The sequence below is a fragment of the Ceratosolen solmsi genome, unplaced genomic scaffold, assembly GCF_000503995.2.
Source record: "Ceratosolen solmsi marchali unplaced genomic scaffold, CerSol_1.0 scaffold29, whole genome shotgun sequence".
NCBI lineage: Eukaryota > Metazoa > Arthropoda > Insecta > Hymenoptera > Agaonidae > Ceratosolen > Ceratosolen solmsi.
In genome coordinates this window covers 2,161,752-2,181,145 of record NW_011948417.1, presented here as the reverse complement: position 1 = coordinate 2,181,145, position 19,394 = coordinate 2,161,752, and the positions used below count along the sequence as shown (strand labels likewise).

The 19,394-nt window shown below is 24.3% G+C and overlaps 1 protein-coding gene across 1 annotated transcript; it reads left to right on the top strand.

The window, feature by feature from the left end:
- The first annotated feature begins 4,174 nt into the window (after nucleotides 1-4,174).
- Nucleotides 4,175-14,374, top strand: LOC105359620 (CAR1 transcription factor). Its single transcript, XM_011496249.1, has 2 exons — nucleotides 4,175-4,300; nucleotides 12,096-14,374. The coding sequence occupies exons 1-2, from the start codon at nucleotides 4,271-4,273 to the stop codon at nucleotides 14,331-14,333; spliced, it is 2,268 nt and encodes a 755-aa protein (XP_011494551.1). The 5' UTR covers nucleotides 4,175-4,270; the 3' UTR covers nucleotides 14,334-14,374.
- The last annotated feature ends 5,020 nt before the right edge of the window (nucleotides 14,375-19,394 follow it).

The following is a 19,394-nucleotide window of genomic DNA, read 5'->3' as shown; positions in this document are numbered from 1 at the left end:
ACAATGCAAATATATATTGGTTAATTTAATACAACGAAATATCTTAACAATTTCTAATTATTTTTCCAAATACCAACGATATAACGTAATCTAAATATTTCGAAAAAAGCATAAACATTCGTCAATGAATGAAAATATATACTGTTTTTAATAAATTTGTTGATTACATTTATAATGCAAAAAATTCATCAAATTAGAGCCTATGTGTAAGAGTATGATTGTATATGTGGAATTTACTGTTATAGCAATATATATTTTAATAAGTTTATTTTGGATAAAGGATAAACATTATATCAATTATAATTTTTTACCAGCACTGATGTTTATTGAAAAATTTGTTAAACGACTATTTTTAATTTAAAAGTAACTTTATGTGTAATAAATGAATATGTAGTGTTAATAATTTTTATCATTCTACTTAACATTGCCATTCGTTTATTACGTACAATTAAATCTTTATACGTGCACACATAACTATATGGATCTTTAACAATCAAACTTTACCAACATAGTACTTCTTTCATTATGTTTGTTTATATTATTTAAAAGTCTTATCCATAATATATATATATATATATATATATATATATATATTAATGTATTGTGAAATGATAGAAAGTGATGCTGTGAAATAATATACTCTTTGAAAATTATTATTCTTTATTGTAGTTTATAAATTAATGATGAATGAATAGATGATTTTTTATAATGTAGATCTATTATTGAAATCAAAATAACTCGAGTATGTGAAAGTAAATTGAATTATTATTTTTATGCACAAATATAATGAAAACCTATATCTTTGTTATTAAAAAAATATTTTTAAAAATTTAGATTTTTTAATTATTTTGATAAATTACAGTTATATATATATATATATATATATATATATATATATATATATATATATAGATAGATATTATAGATATTATTTCAATTTCAATTTAACAATAATATATTATTTTAAATGTTATAAAATAAAAAATTCTGTTAAATGTTGCATACTATTTAAATATATTTTAAAGATATTTTAAATATATATAAGATATCGAAAATAAGATTTCTATAAGTATAATATACGTAATAAAATAAAATTCTAATTCTGCTTGTAAATAAAATATTAAAATAATAGTGTAGTGAAACGTTTATGATACTATGTTTCTCAATTTAAAACCAATTGAAACTGTAATGTTTTGAATTTGTAAACGATTTTTTTAATAATTTCTGAAATCGAATTTAGAATTGCGTAAAAAAATGGATAAATATTAAAAATATAAAGTATCAGTTTTAAAATATAATAATAAGTTTCAGGACAAACATTTCAGTTAAAAAACCTTTTAAGTATTTATCTTATTTATAACTTGATATAAACATAGCAATAAATATATATTGTTATATACGTATGTTTTAAAAATTTTTTCAATATTAAACTGCGCTATGCAATAATAATTAAATTTAGAGAGTGATATGAAAGGGAGAAAGAGAGAAAGAGATAGAGAAAGGGAGAGTCTAACAAAGAAGAAAAAAGAAGAATAAAAGAATGTCTTAGTAAAAGAAATAAAACAAAAAGCGATGTAGCTAAATGAAAGATTAAGAATATAAGATATTTATTTGACCTTGGATTTATATATTAAATTAATTTCCATTTTAAATTTTGCTATAAAATGTGGCATTTACGAATATAGCAAATAAACAAGCCAGATTACATTGCTCAGAAACTTTAGGAATGAAGATATTAAGAATAAAAAAAATAAATCATATACATACAACGTATAACAAACAAATAAAAATGTATTGAAATATTTTTGTACTTATAAAAAATAATATTTTAACGAATAATAATACTTATTTATTATTTGTTAACGTCTTATTGCAAATATATTCCATTCTTATTAAAATATTAAAATTAAGATATTAAAATAAATATAAACCAATGTAACTAATAAAAAGATTGTATTGAAAAATAATGTTATATGAAGTTTTTAATTTTTAAAGTTTATCTTAGTTTTATTGTATCATGTATTCCATTTATTTCTGATACTCATACATACATTTACATCGAAACTTTTTTATATATATAATTAATTATACCTTATTATACCTTATTATTATTTATATTGTACCATATTTATGTACTTTACTTGAAAAATAAGTAACGTGAACAATAAGTGTATTATTTAATTAAATTAAGAGTAAATTAACGTTTGAGAACTACTGCAGAGACAAGTAATAACGATTGTGGAATTTGACAACAAATGTCAACTATATAATTTTTCGACAAGCTGAAATAGTCGCACGATGAACCACTGTTTCATATGTTTTCCGATTGCAAGAGAGATATTCTCCGATTTCACTTTAAGCAATCGCATGATCACAGGTGTAACTGATACACTCATAATATGAAAGTAGAATTCAAAGTGAGAAAACGATGGCGGACGTTACGTTTGCGCACTGGACCCTCATTTGAGCTCAACTCACGCATCCTTTCAATAGCTTTTGCAATTTGCGTAAGCAGATGTAAACATCTTTCATTGGCGTTTTGGTAATTTGAATAAACACTTAGTACATTGTGCTTGTTCTTGTTTATATTGATTCATTATAATTATACATGTAAGAAGCATATTAAAATGAAATCAATCATCGGTACTGAATTATTTCAATTTTTGCTCAAGATTCTGAATATAGAAGCTAAAGAGAAAGTGGGACGATTAAATACAGTTATGATTTAAATAACGTTTGTATTTTTTCAATATCTGCAAGTAGCAATGGAGAAAAATAATAGTATCGACTGTACTAATAAAAATAAATTAATAAAATGATATCTCTTTATTTACATGTTAAATTCTTTTTGAGTAATATTTTAATTAAAGTAATATCATAAAAAGTCAATTTGGAAATAAAAAATTTTTAAATTCATTTATTCAATGATTTTAATAAATCATAATTACTATCAATTGGATACTTATATTTATGTAGATAATAGATTTATAATAATTATTAGTAAATTAAGCGTGCATCATTAAAAGCAAAAAATCGCACAAATATCAGCAATGGCAAATTTATTAAAATACAAATTTTTTAAAAGATGTGTGACGATCAGAACTTATAAGCAATATTGTTGAATTTTATAGAAAGTTTTAATAATCATCTTTGGTTCTATGATTTTTGCTCGATTCTACATTATGTATTATTACGTAATTATATCTTATTCATTAGTATGTGATCCCTGATTGAATTATTATTTTCAGAATTTTTATACATTTTTTAATGGCATTTATTATAATTCATGATAAACTTTACATCTTAATAAGAAAGATGCATATATTAAATTAATACTCGAGTGTAGTTTATATAATAAACGAACTCTAATGAGTATTGTATTAAAGAAAATTTCGTTAAATTTCTGTAACTCGTATTATCATTATGTTAGTTTGATACTTATTTTGTAATCTGCATAAGCATTATTCATGAAAATTGTAGAAAACTTAATCGATTTAAAAAAAAATTTAATTATTTGGCTATAAAAGCTGATTGCGTATTTAAGAGATTTTTAATGATTTACTTAATCAAGTGTTACCTAGAAAGTCAAGGCCTCAGGATTGCTCATAAGCATAAGTTATTTACGCATAATTATGTGATATCGAAAAAGATCCGTATGAAAATTAGCTTAAAAATATATATTTAAATTTTCTTTTATCACCTATAGCATTATTATAAAAAAAAAAAAAAAAAAAAAAAAAAAAAAAATTAGAAAGAAATTGGGCATGTGCTTGTGTATTTATTTATCCCGCGGGTACATATATTATATGTATTTTTTCTAATATACTATCAGACGCATTGAACAAGAAAAAAAAAGCTTTATCATTTGATTAATAATGAAAAAAAAAAAAATTCAATTTATAATACTCCTATTCACCCACATTTGTGTATTTGCAATGTTTTGGCCCTTTATTATCGATGTACATAACGGCTTGAGGTTACAGTTTCTTCGGCTCCTTTGCAAACATACGTCATCACATGCTACGCGTTCTTTCTCCTTGGATGAATGCATAAGTGTACACGGACGTCCTGTAATTCCGGTCTATAGCCTCTGAAAACCAGCAGAGTAGGGCATATAAGGTGGGATGCTGCGTTGCCAGTCGGCCTCATCAGCCAGACGTGTATACGAGGCACACGCGACTCGTCTCTCGTAGTGTAAGCACGTACGCGCACGCGCGTCATCAAAGCCGAAAGCGAGAGTTCTAATCAGAAGCAGCCGATATCTAGCAAAATGAGGCTTACCCGGTCAACTCTGGTTCAGGTGAGTTCCCGGTTATGTGCGAATGTCGGTACTTGTTGAGGAACAGGATTCTCTATAAGGAGCGCTTCCTTTATTTTCCTTTCTTCCTTCTTCCTATTTCCAATATATCTCGTTGTATCATGAAATCAGATGAATTTCTTTTTTACTTTCTGTTATCATTTGCAGTTTATCTTATATTTTAGTGTAAATAATGGTTTTTATTTTGATTTTTAAAATATTAATTTTTTGCTAATATATTCTTTCATCTTATACGTCAAATAATTTGATTATGTTAATACTGTTGCTTTATTGATATTTTCATTTTTCTTTCAAATTACTACTTGGATGCAGTATGGTTTACTAATTTTGTAAATTTAAAGGACAAATTAACTTATTAATATATTATTTTGTTTAAAAAAAAAAAACTAGTTTTTCTTATAATTTTAATTGCCATTTTTATATAATAATTAAGTTACCGAAACTAATACTATAATTAAATGGTATAAATTTTTTGCGTTCGATTAACTTTGACTTAAAATCACATGTAAAGAGTGTTCGATTAATTTTAATATAAAAAAAGGATGAATTTCGCTTCAATTAATTCTACATAGCTTAATCTTTATATTGATTGTTTTTGGGCAATATTCTCTAAAGTAAGAATAAAAAAAAAATCATTAAATATTGTAGTTAAGTTTCGAAAATAATTAGTGAAATTATTCTCTACATTGGTTTAAACTATAAACTTATCGAAAATACATATATTTTTAGATTTCACTTATCAAATGTCTAATGTATATATATATATATATATATATATATATATATACGTAAAGTTTAGATGCTCTTAAAATTCCTTTTAATTTTCAATCTGAGGTCTAAATACTTTTATCTCTCATCTGATGTAAATGTGCCACTTAAAAATCAAAAGTATAGTTTTTTCACAATACCCATACTATTTGAATAATAAATTGATAATTAGTATTTTATTTCTAAAAATTGTTAATTCTTATCAATAAAATTAAAAAATTTTCACTTAACTATTATTATTTATATGTTAATTGAGCTTTCTCCTCAAAAAATCACATGCTTAATGATAATCAAAAAAATACATCCATACATCTATTCGTACTTATAAGAAACATTTATACATAAATACATAAACACTTACGCATAAACATGCAAATACATATTCTCGTTTATATATATATATATATATATATAAATGTAAATTGTTAAAATGATATTTTGAAATAAGAGAAAAATGCAGAATCTTTCTAAAATATAAATTGTACTGCGATAATTATAAACTATATTATGAATCAAATATCGTACAATAAATTTTGATGTTTTTTTTGTTGGTATCTTTAGATTACTAAAATATAATTAGTCATATATGTAATATATTTTGTAAAAACATTTTTTCTTCATCAATTAATTCGAAATATATATACGTTATATAATATTTATACGTTATTCATTCATATTCATTCATATTATGGATAGATAGATGATTAAAAAATTTGTATATATTTTAATATAATAGAAAAGAATGTTTATAACGAATGTATCTTGCATTTCATACTTTATTATTTAGTTTTGCATTATTTTGTTATTAATTATTATAAAAATTAATCAAATAATTATTATTTCTTTACATTATTTTTACAAAATTGAGTAATTCATCTACATAGTTTGATTGCTATATTAAGTAATTTTTTTCATTCTTTAATTAGTTACAAATCCTTTTGTACATTTAAAAAAATGCACAATACTGTCTTTATATTTTGCAAGGTAACTAAGTTTAAATACTTTTTTATAATTATTTGAGTATCAGTAATGCTAATAGAATATGAGTTAATCTGTATCATAATTATATTAATGAATATGATTGTTTATTATAATTGATATTTTTTGTCGAATTTGTTATTTAATATCGACTGCCCTAATTTTCCTTATATACTACTACGGATATTGTTAATGTTATAAATTGTAGCTTATAAATTATAATGGAACAATTATGATTCCAATTTGGACTATTACTATTTTTGTTACTATTTTATGTTATCATCTATAAATATATATATCATGCAGAGTTTAAGTTTATTAAAGATTTTGCCGAATTTTTATTCTACATACTGTTTCTCATTTTCATAATAATCATAGAAAATTGTATGATGCAAAAGTTTTTTAGAATATTTTATTATATAACATTTCAATCACTGATTATAAATTTGAAAAAAAAACATTATCTTAGTTCCTCGAGTTCGAAGTAATCTATTTGTATTAGTTATTAAATTTATAAGAAATATCGATTTTATATAATTTAATTATATAATAATCTGATTAAATTGATTGTATACTTATTTTGCATGACTGTTTCAGTTATTATTTTAAATTTCCTATGCCGATTATTGCTAATAATGTATTATTTACATCACCTTCACTCACGTATCTTTAGGTTTATATTTCTAAATAAGTATTCTTCTTTATTATTTTATTATAAAAACAAATATTTTATTAAGTAAATTTTACATTCAACTTACAGATTATTTTAATTTATTGGACTGAAATTTGTTTGATTTTTTTTTTTATCTAAAACATGTTTTTATATGCAGTAACTACATTTTTTAGTTACACACATTTTATAATTATTTAATTTCTTTAGTGTTCTTAATCAATTGATTATTTCAACGTCAGTTGAGTTTCTTCCGTGTATTTCTGAATTTCTCTAATATAAAATTAGTACAATAACTTATTTTATTTCTACTATTACTTATTAACGACTTGGCTTTAATGATAGGATATGCGGGAATAACATAAAGTCAAATCGTAATTTGAATTCTACTGACATTAACAGTGATTAATTTTGTTTAGCTTTCCGGATTCTATATCATCTATTTAACACTTTTATTTGAGAATTATGTGTTGTTAATTGTAATGGAAACAGTTATTAATCGAATATTATTATTAATAATTATTATTGTTATTATTTATATAACGACTTTATAAGTTATTAATTTTTTTTATTATTAATGTTACTTCAATTACATAAATATTACCTAAAGATAATAGATTAATCACAAATTTAATTTATTACGGAATACGTCATTAATTATCTCATTCTTTCATATGTCCATCAAGATTTACGAATATATACTTATATGGCTAACTTTTACGTTAATTAGAAATAATCTATTAGTGATAAATTAGCATATTTTACTTATTTCATATTATTTATAATATTATTTATTTAATTTGTGTCCATGTGTACAATGCATGATTTTTTTTTTTAAATGTCTATCTAAACTACATTTCTAATTTTCTATTGCTTATTTATGTGAGTAATGAGCAACCGATCTTAAAGAAATTTCAAACATTAAACGTGTTTATTCGAGTGTATATAATTTTATTTGTTTATGATTCGTGTGAATTAATTTTTGGAATTGTGAATAAAGGTGACATAATTTTACTTTAGAAAATATACGATCAAATTTATGAGTTTCTACATAATTTAACATGAGTAGGTTAAGCTTATCGGGGTCTATTTTGCTATTCACGAGTATTTATTTTTATGTTTATAACTATCTTTCATATCTTAAGTTAGTATCTTCCAACAGAAGTTGGAAGATGCTTCATAAAATCTTGTCATTAATCCATTAGATCATTAATTTCTAAAAATGTATAGTATCATAATCATAAATATAAAACTTGAACAATTAATTGGTATCGAGGAGTAATAAAGTGAAATCAATATTTATGTTTTTAATTTGTCAATTCTTTTATATTTTTTTAAAAGTTTGTGTGCAATAATATTTAAAAATAAATATATTAATGATTATTCAGTTTCTATGTGAAATATAAAATAATAATTTTGTTTCATGATTTATATCCGACAAAATATTAATTATAATTAATAAATATCGCTTGAAAAACAGTCCGTATTTATGTGTAATATTTATATGTAATTGTAATGTATAAATATTAATATTGAACAATATTAAGTCATGATTGATCTGATTTATAAACTTTTAGTAATTCGTAAATGCCTAAATTTACAGAAGTTTATAGAGAAATGAAAATATTTGTGAAGATAAAAAAGAAGGGTTAATATGAAAAATATGTTTATTATAACTAAAACTGATATATTCTTTATTAAGTATTTATCCTTTGTCAGCAATGTTATTAAACTTCTATCACTTGATTAAATATTTTTTACACAACATTTTGAACTTTGTTCATAATATTTGATTCTATGAATTCAGATTTTTGTACAAATAAAGTAAATATGTGTTATGCAACTATTCGTTTATCAAAATGTATTTTAATATTACAATATATTTTCGATGAAATAAAGTCTTATAATCAATTTTAAACGTATGCCTTTTCTATGAAAATTTATTCCTAAACATGGATCACTTTCCATAAACTATTTATGGAAAAATATTGAAATTAGCTTAGAATATTCATAATTCATCATTTTTACAATAGTTTATCCTTTTATTTTTATTCTCGATATTAATTAATAAAATTATATTTATAATTTATATTCTTATTACCTAAATCATTTTATAATTTTAACGAGTCACCTGTTATAACATTTGAATTGAATTAGAATGTTCTCAACGAAGGTGAAGGTCTTCATAAGATATATGCAATTTTCGTTGATTATACTTTATCTTGTAAAAAATAAGAAACAAAATCTGTGTAAATTATAGATTTAAATTTATTCTTTTGTTTTGCCACAAATTAACGCAGATCCTGTAGATTACTTACATTCTCGAGATCTTCATAATATATAATTGAAGAAGTAGAATGATTAAATAAAAGATGATTATTATTTGTATAATAATGATAATGTAATATAAAATTAAGTAACTCCTTGAGTAGCATAATATATGAGTACGCGAGTCTAATTAATTACTGCGTGTGTTACTTTACTGAGGCTTAAACTTGAATATGGTTTACGGATAGTTCGACGCGTAGGATTACTTCCTGGAATTGGTGTCCCGTAATTGCACAGGAGAAAGTCGGTTAGTAACCTCAGCTGCCGCTATACGCGCTTTCGGTCTGCACCTGAACATACATACATTACAAATAAAACACTTATATAGTCTTGCGGCAGCGGAGAGTAAAGAAGATTCGCGTCGATTAAATGTGTTGGCTACGGGATGTCTCTTACGCGTAAAAATGCGGTCCACTGTCAAGTTATAACACGAAGGAGTGAAAGTCCTTCTCAAATCATTAATTCTATGCTCTTCTTCTTTCGCTATACGTATGAATACGTAATTCTAATATTATATTTATATGAAGCAATCATTTTTTTCGGACCTTCACTTTTTATGATTGACTTTGTTTAAACGATCTGGAGATTGAGATTTTTAAGACGTTTGTATTACGTTGTTGAGGTATTTATGGTGAAGTTTCATAACTAAAAGCATTACAACTATATAATTAATAAAATCATTAATTATATTAAACGTAAGAAATTGTTAAAAAATGTAGATGTAGTAAGATATAATTCATTATAAACGAGTACAAAATAATCGTTTTCACGATCTATTGATTAGTATATAAATCATTAATTTATTAGTTTTATTAGATGCGTGACCACAGATTGATGTATATTTATCATAACAATTGAATTAAGTTTATTCAATTTTACAAATTCTTTCTTATTCATACAATTTTCTAATATCTAAAATTGAAAGTTTTTTTTATATATAATAACACAATATATTGTTTTGTTCATTTTTATCATACGAGTAAATAGAATTTTTAAGGATATTAAACAATTATGTATGTTATTTAATGTTATTTAATTGATTTTAATTTTTACTCTCTATAAATAGAGATTTCTAGTTGATTTTGGCCATGTGCAGCTGCATGATCCGTATACAAATTGATATAGGAAATTTGAATAATACATAAAATAATATCATTTTTATTTAGTAGTGCAATCGAACAAAACCAAGTATAATGAAATGGTTGGTAGTCACGGAGATTCAATTTCACGCGCTATGATACTTGAAAAGACTAGATAATTTTTTCTTGATATTATCTTTTACGAAATAATTTAAGATTTGGAAAAGTAAAAAATAAGAAATTCTTGGGTAAATGTTCAAAAAGTTTTTGAATTTCTTAATGGAAATCTTTTAATGATTTTAATGATTCTCATATAGATTATATAGTAGGATAAATGAGCTTAGATGGTTATCTAAAAAGCGCATCGTGATCTCCGGAAGCGAATATTTATATTCTTTTTAAACTAGGACAGCGTACTCGTAAAGTTAATGTCTCACTTACGTTGATGTTATATACTGGTCATAGTTGTTTTAGTATAAATACGCGTTTCTAGATATTATACAAGAAAGTTACTAGATTAACAAGATTACTAGAGAACAGTCATTATGTAAGGACAGTTTCTCGTACATATAAGATATCGCGTGGGATATGTTTGCGATTAAATGTTTTTTATATTAGCATATGTAGTTATATTGGCTAAATACATACGGAATACATATGAAAATTTTTAACTTATTAATTATGTTGTCTTAATTTAATTTAAATCATGTAAAAATTTTGTTAAGGACTTGAATAAATAATACATGAAATATTAAATGATCTTCCAAAAATGCAAATAAATTATTTATATTGTAATTGTATCGTAATATTGAATGCTTATGTCATAACACATATGTAACAGTACCTAAAAATTTATCGTTTATCTTAAATTTACTATAAATGCTTACATAATATAGAAATAATAATAATTTAAAAAATTATATTTTATATAAATATAACTTGGGTAATAAATAAATTGAAAATAATTAATAAAAGATTGAAAATAAAATTGAATATAATAAACATATTTCTTATAAATTAATACATAAAAACCAGCATATTAATTAATAATTGACATTATGAGATGGAATGTCAAAAACTTATCATTGTGTTATTATTATTAATCAACTTACTTGTCTAATTTTACTTTTCAAACTTTCGGAATTTACATTATAAACTTACGAAAATCATTAAAAGCGCATAGAAAAATGAAAAATAATATAAGCTGAATAACTCTTGTTTATTTCTAATATTCCCTAAGTGATATAGTTAATATTTTAGAATTATGCATTGAGACTATTTTTCTATAAATTTTTAGAAATTGGTTACATCTTACAATTAAATAAAATGTGTTGAAAATTGACAATTTGTAAGAATCATCCTTTTTTTCATTATTATTATTCATTTTACAATTAACTATATCATTAATACAGACTTTATACAGACAATATAAAAAAAAATATATTATTCTTTTGCAATTTCATTATATCTACTACAGAAAGCATAAATCTATGACAGCTATTTAAATTACTATTTTAATTTTTTTGAAATAAATAATATTTGTTTGTATAATTGAACTTTTAAATAACAAATTGAAAAATGATAGTTATATACAAAAATTTTTTATATATAGAATTCGATACTTACACTGAAATTCTACTATATTCACTTATCCGAATGAAATGAATATGATATAATAAAAATAAAATTTATGAAATTATCGCAGTAGTCATATTAAACTCAGGATAATTTGATTGTTACCAATGCTTCGTACATTATTATTAAAAGGTGAAATTAGTATTTTTAAAAATGTTTGTACTTGCTTTAGTAATTAATGTAATAATATATATATATATATATAATTATAAGATAACAAATAAGGATTTTAACGCACACGCACGCACGCATACAAACACACACATTTATCAATGCCATTATCAATATATGACTGTTAACCATATTAATTTATTTATAGATTACCTGTATTCTAATGGTAGAGATGGTATATGTACAAGGAACTTTGGAAGTGAAATCAAAATCGACAGATAATATAGAAAATCATAGAATACAATTTCCGGAAGAAATAAGTGCAAACGGAGTATTTGATGAAAATTCGAACGACGATCAACTACCGATTTTACCCCCTATTATTCTTTTGGATTTTGTAAATGGAACAAGTCAATCATTCAATTTTACAAATTTAAATGATGATAAGTCCAAACGAACTATTGATGTCAATCTCGGTTACGGATTTAATCAGAATAATCTTTTTAATGGAAAGCATAATCTTTATTTTCCAGCTGGTAAAACAGGAACTGCCGTCAGCATTGAAGAATCTATAAGCCCATTTGAGCCAAAAACAGTTACTGAAATTATCAAACCCATATCAGAACAAATAGATGCAAATGTTACCCACGCGAGAGATAAATCTAAACCATCGGTTCTAGAAGCATTACCAGATCCTTTACCACTACAAAACGGTCGTGAGCCATTACCTATCTATCCGCCTTATCCACCATATGGGCAACGTACAAAGCTTCAGAAAACATCGTCTCAAGATTCAGGTCAGCAGGCGAGAAGACCACCTGGACAATTTACTAAGTCGCATCCTACAAATCCCGGTTTAGAAAATTACAATACATTGTTTGCAACTTATGCATCGATGAAACCAGCTGGTTACCAAGCTAGCCCATCCCATTTATCTGCATCTGGAAATACCAATAATTATGCAAGACCAATGACGTCTCACTACCTTAACAATTACATAACTGATATTTATAGCAATAGTGGGATTAGCAACGGTAATGGGGGTAATACTATCACTACAAATAGCGGTACGAATAATCAGAACTCAGAGAGACAGGAATATAATCTGGCAAATTATCCGAGATACACAGTTGAAAATGGAATTAAGTATGAGCATAAAATTGTTTGGAAATATCCAGATGGCAAAATTTCAGAAACACCACCTATGTCTTATGTAAATTCTTATTCTGAGTATGCTGAGCAGCATAAAGTTAACGGAGCAAATGCGGATAATTCACATGTGTCTAACGATTATCAATTTAATCCAGTAATTCCCAAACAGGAACAAAACGCTCAAGGAAACAGTTACACTTCTTATACTGCAGATGCCCAGAATAACGTTTACTCTCAAAAACCTGTTCAATTTCCAATCAATCAAGAACAATCAATCGGAGATAATCGAAAGGAGCAAAGCAAATTCATTTCCTCGTCATCCGCAGCTGTTCCAACTAGAAATCATTATGAATCTGTAAATACATATAATCCAACTAATTATCAAGGACAATATGGCTTAAGGCAGAATCCTAAATATAATTCTCGGAAACCAATAATCAATCATAAGATTCAGGATGCCACGTATAATAATCATAGGCCAACGACAAAGTACATCGTCAGTAATCCTGATTCTGAATTAAGTTATCAGGCTGAAAATGTACAAGAAAATTTATTTTCACCAAATGGACAAATTAACAAAGAAGTTTTAGCTAAGTATTCCCCCGAAGCTCAAAATTATTTAATGAAAGTTTTCTCGTCAGGAAAAACTACGATAAAAAATAATCACGTAACTGAAGATACAGGAAACTATGCCAATACAGATTATTCTCATTTACTTAACTATAATCCATCGATTACACAATATATTAAGAATCCTTCGTCTATATTAAATGCACAACCAACATTTGTTCAAGTTGGTAATTCACTTGTTCCGGTTATTATTCTTCGAGTTGATGGCGCGCCGCCTATACAACCAAAAGTAGGATCTAATATTAATTTAAAAGCCCTGCTTCGCCAATATTTAACTCAATACGCAACTAGTGTATCTAAGGGAAATGAGAATACAAATTATAATTTGGGAAATGTTATGAATGTTAATGAAGCTTCCTTATCTCAGTCAAATCCAGTTGAAGACTTGAAACATTTAACCGAAAGTCTAGCTTCTTTACGTCAACGTGGATATCGAGATCCAGATTTTACAGAAAATTATACACGTAGTTATGTGCAACAATCGCAACCATCTTATCACGATAATAGCCAAGCAACGCAAGATTATTCAACTAATTATAATCGATTTGTAAAAGATTATCAAAAGATTCATGCCGGCCAGCAAACCAGAAAATCGCAAACGAAAGTGAAAAATGTACAGATTATTGAAGATCCCAGGTATCCAGGATATAAATATAATAACTAGATAAAAAATAGAATAAGAACGTTGAAATAGATTACATGTGTGACGATTGAAGATTATATTATATATTGAACATTATATTTCAAAATTAACAATTCTTAATGCCAAGTTACAAATGCCATTTTATATTACAATTATATTCAATAAATTAATCATAAATGTGCTCTTGTAATTAACAAGATGTATAATAGGATTTTAATTAAAAATTTAACGTCATTTTTTCCGTCTGTACATTCTGTATTCATTATTTTCGAAATTATTGTTTAGCGCAACAGAAACTATTTCACACTGTAATTGTGGATGGTTCACTGCAGAATTATTAAAATTATTCATTTTCATGATAAATTTCCATATCTATAAAAATAAATGAAATAACGCCAGTATTTACGAGTATTGAAAATTTTTATAACCTAGATTTTATAAGGTAGAATAAACCTTATTTTTATAATATTAGATAAAGAGTATTTTGAAAATGTAATTTTTAATAACTTATGTGTCTTAAGATTTTATAAATTAATTATTGTATGTTATACTTCTCATAAATCTTATTGCGTCATTTGGAAAGATATAAATTGTTTTAAATTTTGAAAAACTTGTACTAAGTTCGTCTAAGCTTTAATTTAAATTCCGATGCATATATTTTTTTCTAAAACAGTTTTACAAAATTTAATAGCATTTTAAAAATAAAGTAAAGTCTAATTTATAGTTATTAATATATGAAGTTTCATATTAAACAAAATATTATACGCTCTGCAGTACATACAAGACAAAATATCTAACATTGTATATTGTCAATAATACTAATATTGCAAGTTAGATTTTTACGTTTATATGGTACTCAATCTTCATTTATCATGATTATTATCATTACAAATAACTAAATTCATACAACATTAATTTCGAATGAAAATATTGTCTCATACATTTTGTCGTATGTGATATTATCAAAAATTTTCTTCATGGAAGCTACTAATAATTCATAAATAGAGAATAGTTCTACAAACGGTACCTGAATTCTTAAACTTAATCTTTCTTTTAAAAGATTAATATACGTTTAATGTATAAAATGTGCAATATTGTATGTACAGCAAACAAATTGCATAAAATAATTTAATAAACATTGAATAATTTTAGATAATATGTTTATAAAATTAGTAATTGTAAGTGATTACTATACAGGTGATGATTATAATTCGCCAAATTTTTATACTTCACAAAGGTACCTTATTAAGCATAAACCTTTGTAATGTATATTTATAAATAAGAATTTATACATAAGAAATTTTGTATTTGAATAATAAAGTTTCATTATAATGAATTAATTTTTTTTATACGTGTTTTTAATTATTTCACTGGCCATCTTCTCGTCATATATTTAAATAGAAAAAAAAAACTTTTGTTTACTGTAATTTTGAAATAATAAAGGCTACATTAGTTAATACATAATTTTATATTTTTTAATTGGTTTTAATCTTTTCTATAATAATTTTATAAACCAATCATTGCGGGACTTATACGAGTATTCAATAACAGCATATGAATATTGACGTGTACTTTCACTCATACACGTGTAGACTAAATTATAAAAATTAATTATTTATATTATTTAAGTTTGTTTTATATACGATAAAATGCGTAGTACGTCTAAGCTTCGTGTATTTTTAATATTAAAAAGTCAGTGAAAGTAAGAAATCACAACAAATTATAAGTTTTTCATAATGATATATATGCTGTATTGAATTTCCTTTTATAATTGCCAAGTAATTCCAAGTAATTAAAATTACTTTAAATAATGCTAATTTTTTGCAACATAAATTTTTATTCTACTAAAATAATCTATGTTTTTTCGTCAGTATTTATTATTAATATTTTTAGTGGTACACTAACCATTTGAATTCATTACTTAATAAAAATTAAGATATGTATATATATATATATATATATATATATGCAAATTTTCATTAATAATATGCGAATCACACATAGTACTCAATGATTATCGATAATACATATACAAAGTATTCTAATTAGGGTTAAATTAGGTAAATTTATAAAGATTGACTTAGTTATAATCATGGACTTTAAATTACCTTATACTCAATGTAAAAAAAATATAATAATATATACGCTCTATGATTTTCTCAAGTGAGATTTAATAATATCTTTTAATTTTGTAGCAATTAGCCTCGAAAGATATTAAGGGAAATAGAATATTATTTATAAACTATACATGTTCATTCTGGGGAAAATGTGTGCACTTAGCCATTTGCTTAATTACTTTCACGTTATAATATGCATATACACTTTTATGTTTGTCTATGCTTTACTGTTCGTTCTAACATTTTATATTAAGCAAAAAAAGTAAATTGATAAAATGAACAATCAATTGTCCAAATTTATATTTATTTATAACCCTTTCACTAATCTAATGCGTAAATATGAATATGTAAATAGTATTTGATCGTTTTTTCAAGTATATGAAGGTTCAACGAAAAAACTGATTACTGCAAACTACAATACGATAGTAGTAGAAGTTAATATTATTATTCTCTCACATGTTTCATTTCAAATTTTATAGTACGCGTATTAAATATGTATATATATATATATATTTGTATAATCGCATGACGGGGAAACAGTGTTATTTTTATCTACGGTTTCATCTGTGATAAATTATTTTTCGTTATAATTGAATCAGATTATTAATTGATTTTAAATTATTTTATGATCTATAAATATATTTATATAGATTTAAATATAGATTTCATATTTATATCTGTGTCTTCGTAGACTGTATTTTATATTAAATTTGTAAAAAGAAATAAATTAATTAATTACTTTACTACCTAATAAACTATATGTAAATTCATTATGATTATTTAAATAATAATCTTCCTGATTTGATATTTAATAATTACAGCTCAATACTTGTATAATCATTGAATGGACTTCTTTGTAATATACGTCATCTAATGAAAGATCAAAATTAATATATTAAGTCGCACTCATAAGATAACATGTGTACATAAGTAATCTTGCGTAGTTGAACATATCCCAGAGTGAAATTTCGCACGTGCAATCGTGAAAGATATTAGGTAGATAGAATTCAAGTGCAATCCGCGCAACCTTGGATTGTCTTTTCCACGTGCTTTTGCGGTGATAGGCAGAGCATCCAAGCATCGAGCATAATGCGTGTGTTTTAGAGCGGATACAAACAGCAAATGAAAAAGTAATGTCCAATGAGTCTTAATGAATTATATTAGGCTTTTTATGCTCATTTTAAAACTTTTATTTTGGTGTGTAGCAATGAGGAAAAAAAAAAATAAGTGAAGACAATAATTTTAGGTTATGTATTTTAAAATTAGAATATAAGTGATTGTTGCCGTGGGAATATATTTTATTTAATTTTCATTTATGTCGAGTGGTTATAAATACAATAATCAATATTTTAACATTTGGAAGTACCATAATTTGTGATCGACTACTGCATAATGGATAATGAATTTTTAAATAAATTCTTGAGGCATCGCTCCTTAATGTTCTTAATTTTTAAATCTTAAAAAATCGGTTAAACGCAATTACTGTTAGTTACCAATAAAGATATTACAAAAGTCTGTTGAGCAGCATTTATTTATTTAATATTGTTATAAATTTAGAATATTATAAATGCTTAATTATAATATTATCTTTGGTGTCTTGTTGTAAGGTTTATTATTCGTTTCCTTTTATAGATTACTATTTTTACATTATAATTTTTAACATACTTACGATTACTTAATTCCGTAGATTTATTTACATTCTTTATTTAATTTTCTAAATTAATATTAATTTTAATAGCATATTTAATCTGAAATAAATTAGTCGTCGTTACTAAATACGTAAACTTTCATTTTCAAGATGTTACTTATAGTTAATAGCTTACAGTTAAGTACAATTATAATATATAATATATCAAATGTATAGTATATTTATTTGATATATTGAAATATCGTAGTCTTATATCGTAGTTTAATAAGGAATGGAGTCTAGATCTTTCCAGTACCACAATAAATTATCTGATAATTACGCTACAACTACCAGTGTACTTTTAAATTAGATTTTTCGCACCTTAAATATATAGTGTAGTACTCCTCGCATTTAGCAGTACATATAATACGATTTATGTTTCAGTGTTTCTTAAAAATTTGAAGAAAACCATTTTAGATTGAAGTTTATCAATATTAATAATAGTACATTATAATATGGCCTATAATATAAAATAAACATCAGTTTCGTTTTCTGTTATAGCTCTAATGTGCATCAAAATGTTTATTAAATATTTATGTAAAAAACATGTCCAACTATAGTAAATAAAATAGTGAAATTACAATTTTAATTATATTTGAAAGTATAAATTTCCCTTTTTTAATACAGAATATGTATATTTATCTTTAATATTATAAAAAAAAAATTATTCACTTTTACTAATTCTATGTTGCAACGAATAAAGAATTTTTTTATTGGGAGCACAAGCTAAAGCAGATACCGGACAAATCGTAATTGATCATGTACGTGTAATTTAATACGAAAAATATGAAAATGGAAAGTCAAAATTATTCTTATTGAACAGATATCGAAAAAAAAATTAATGACTCTTATAATCAACTCTTCTATTTTAAACAGGGAAAGTAGGTAAAACTGTAGAAATATAGGCCAATACATATTCATGTACATACATATAAGTAGTTGCATCATACATATGTATACATATTTCTAAGAAAATTTAAGAAAAAATATCTGATCTTGAATTTTATTTATTGATTTATTATTAGTTTTTTTTTTCTCCAATAAGATGTAGGAATTTTCATTTCACTCTAATTTCGCACTATATAATGATTCGACTGAATTATATGTATGCGCAAGTATCCTTGCGGACAATATTTATCCAGCAATCTGGTAGCTCGCATGTTGTAAATGAAAGTATCTTCTACGTGGTGGCTCTCTTCGCTATCCTATAAGATAATATTTAGAACGAAATTTTTCTCTTGGTTACCAGAGTGTATAAAGAAAATTGCGCATCCACTA

Excerpts from the sequence above, each read along its gene's own strand:
- LOC105359620 (XM_011496249.1), top strand. The coding sequence starts at position 4,271 with ATGAGGCTTACCCGGTCAACTCTGGTTCAG. Across the intron at positions 4,301-12,095 it reads CCCGGTCAACTCTGGTTCAG|ATTACCTGTATTCTAATGGT; the intron begins GTGAGTTCCCGG and ends ATTTATTTATAG.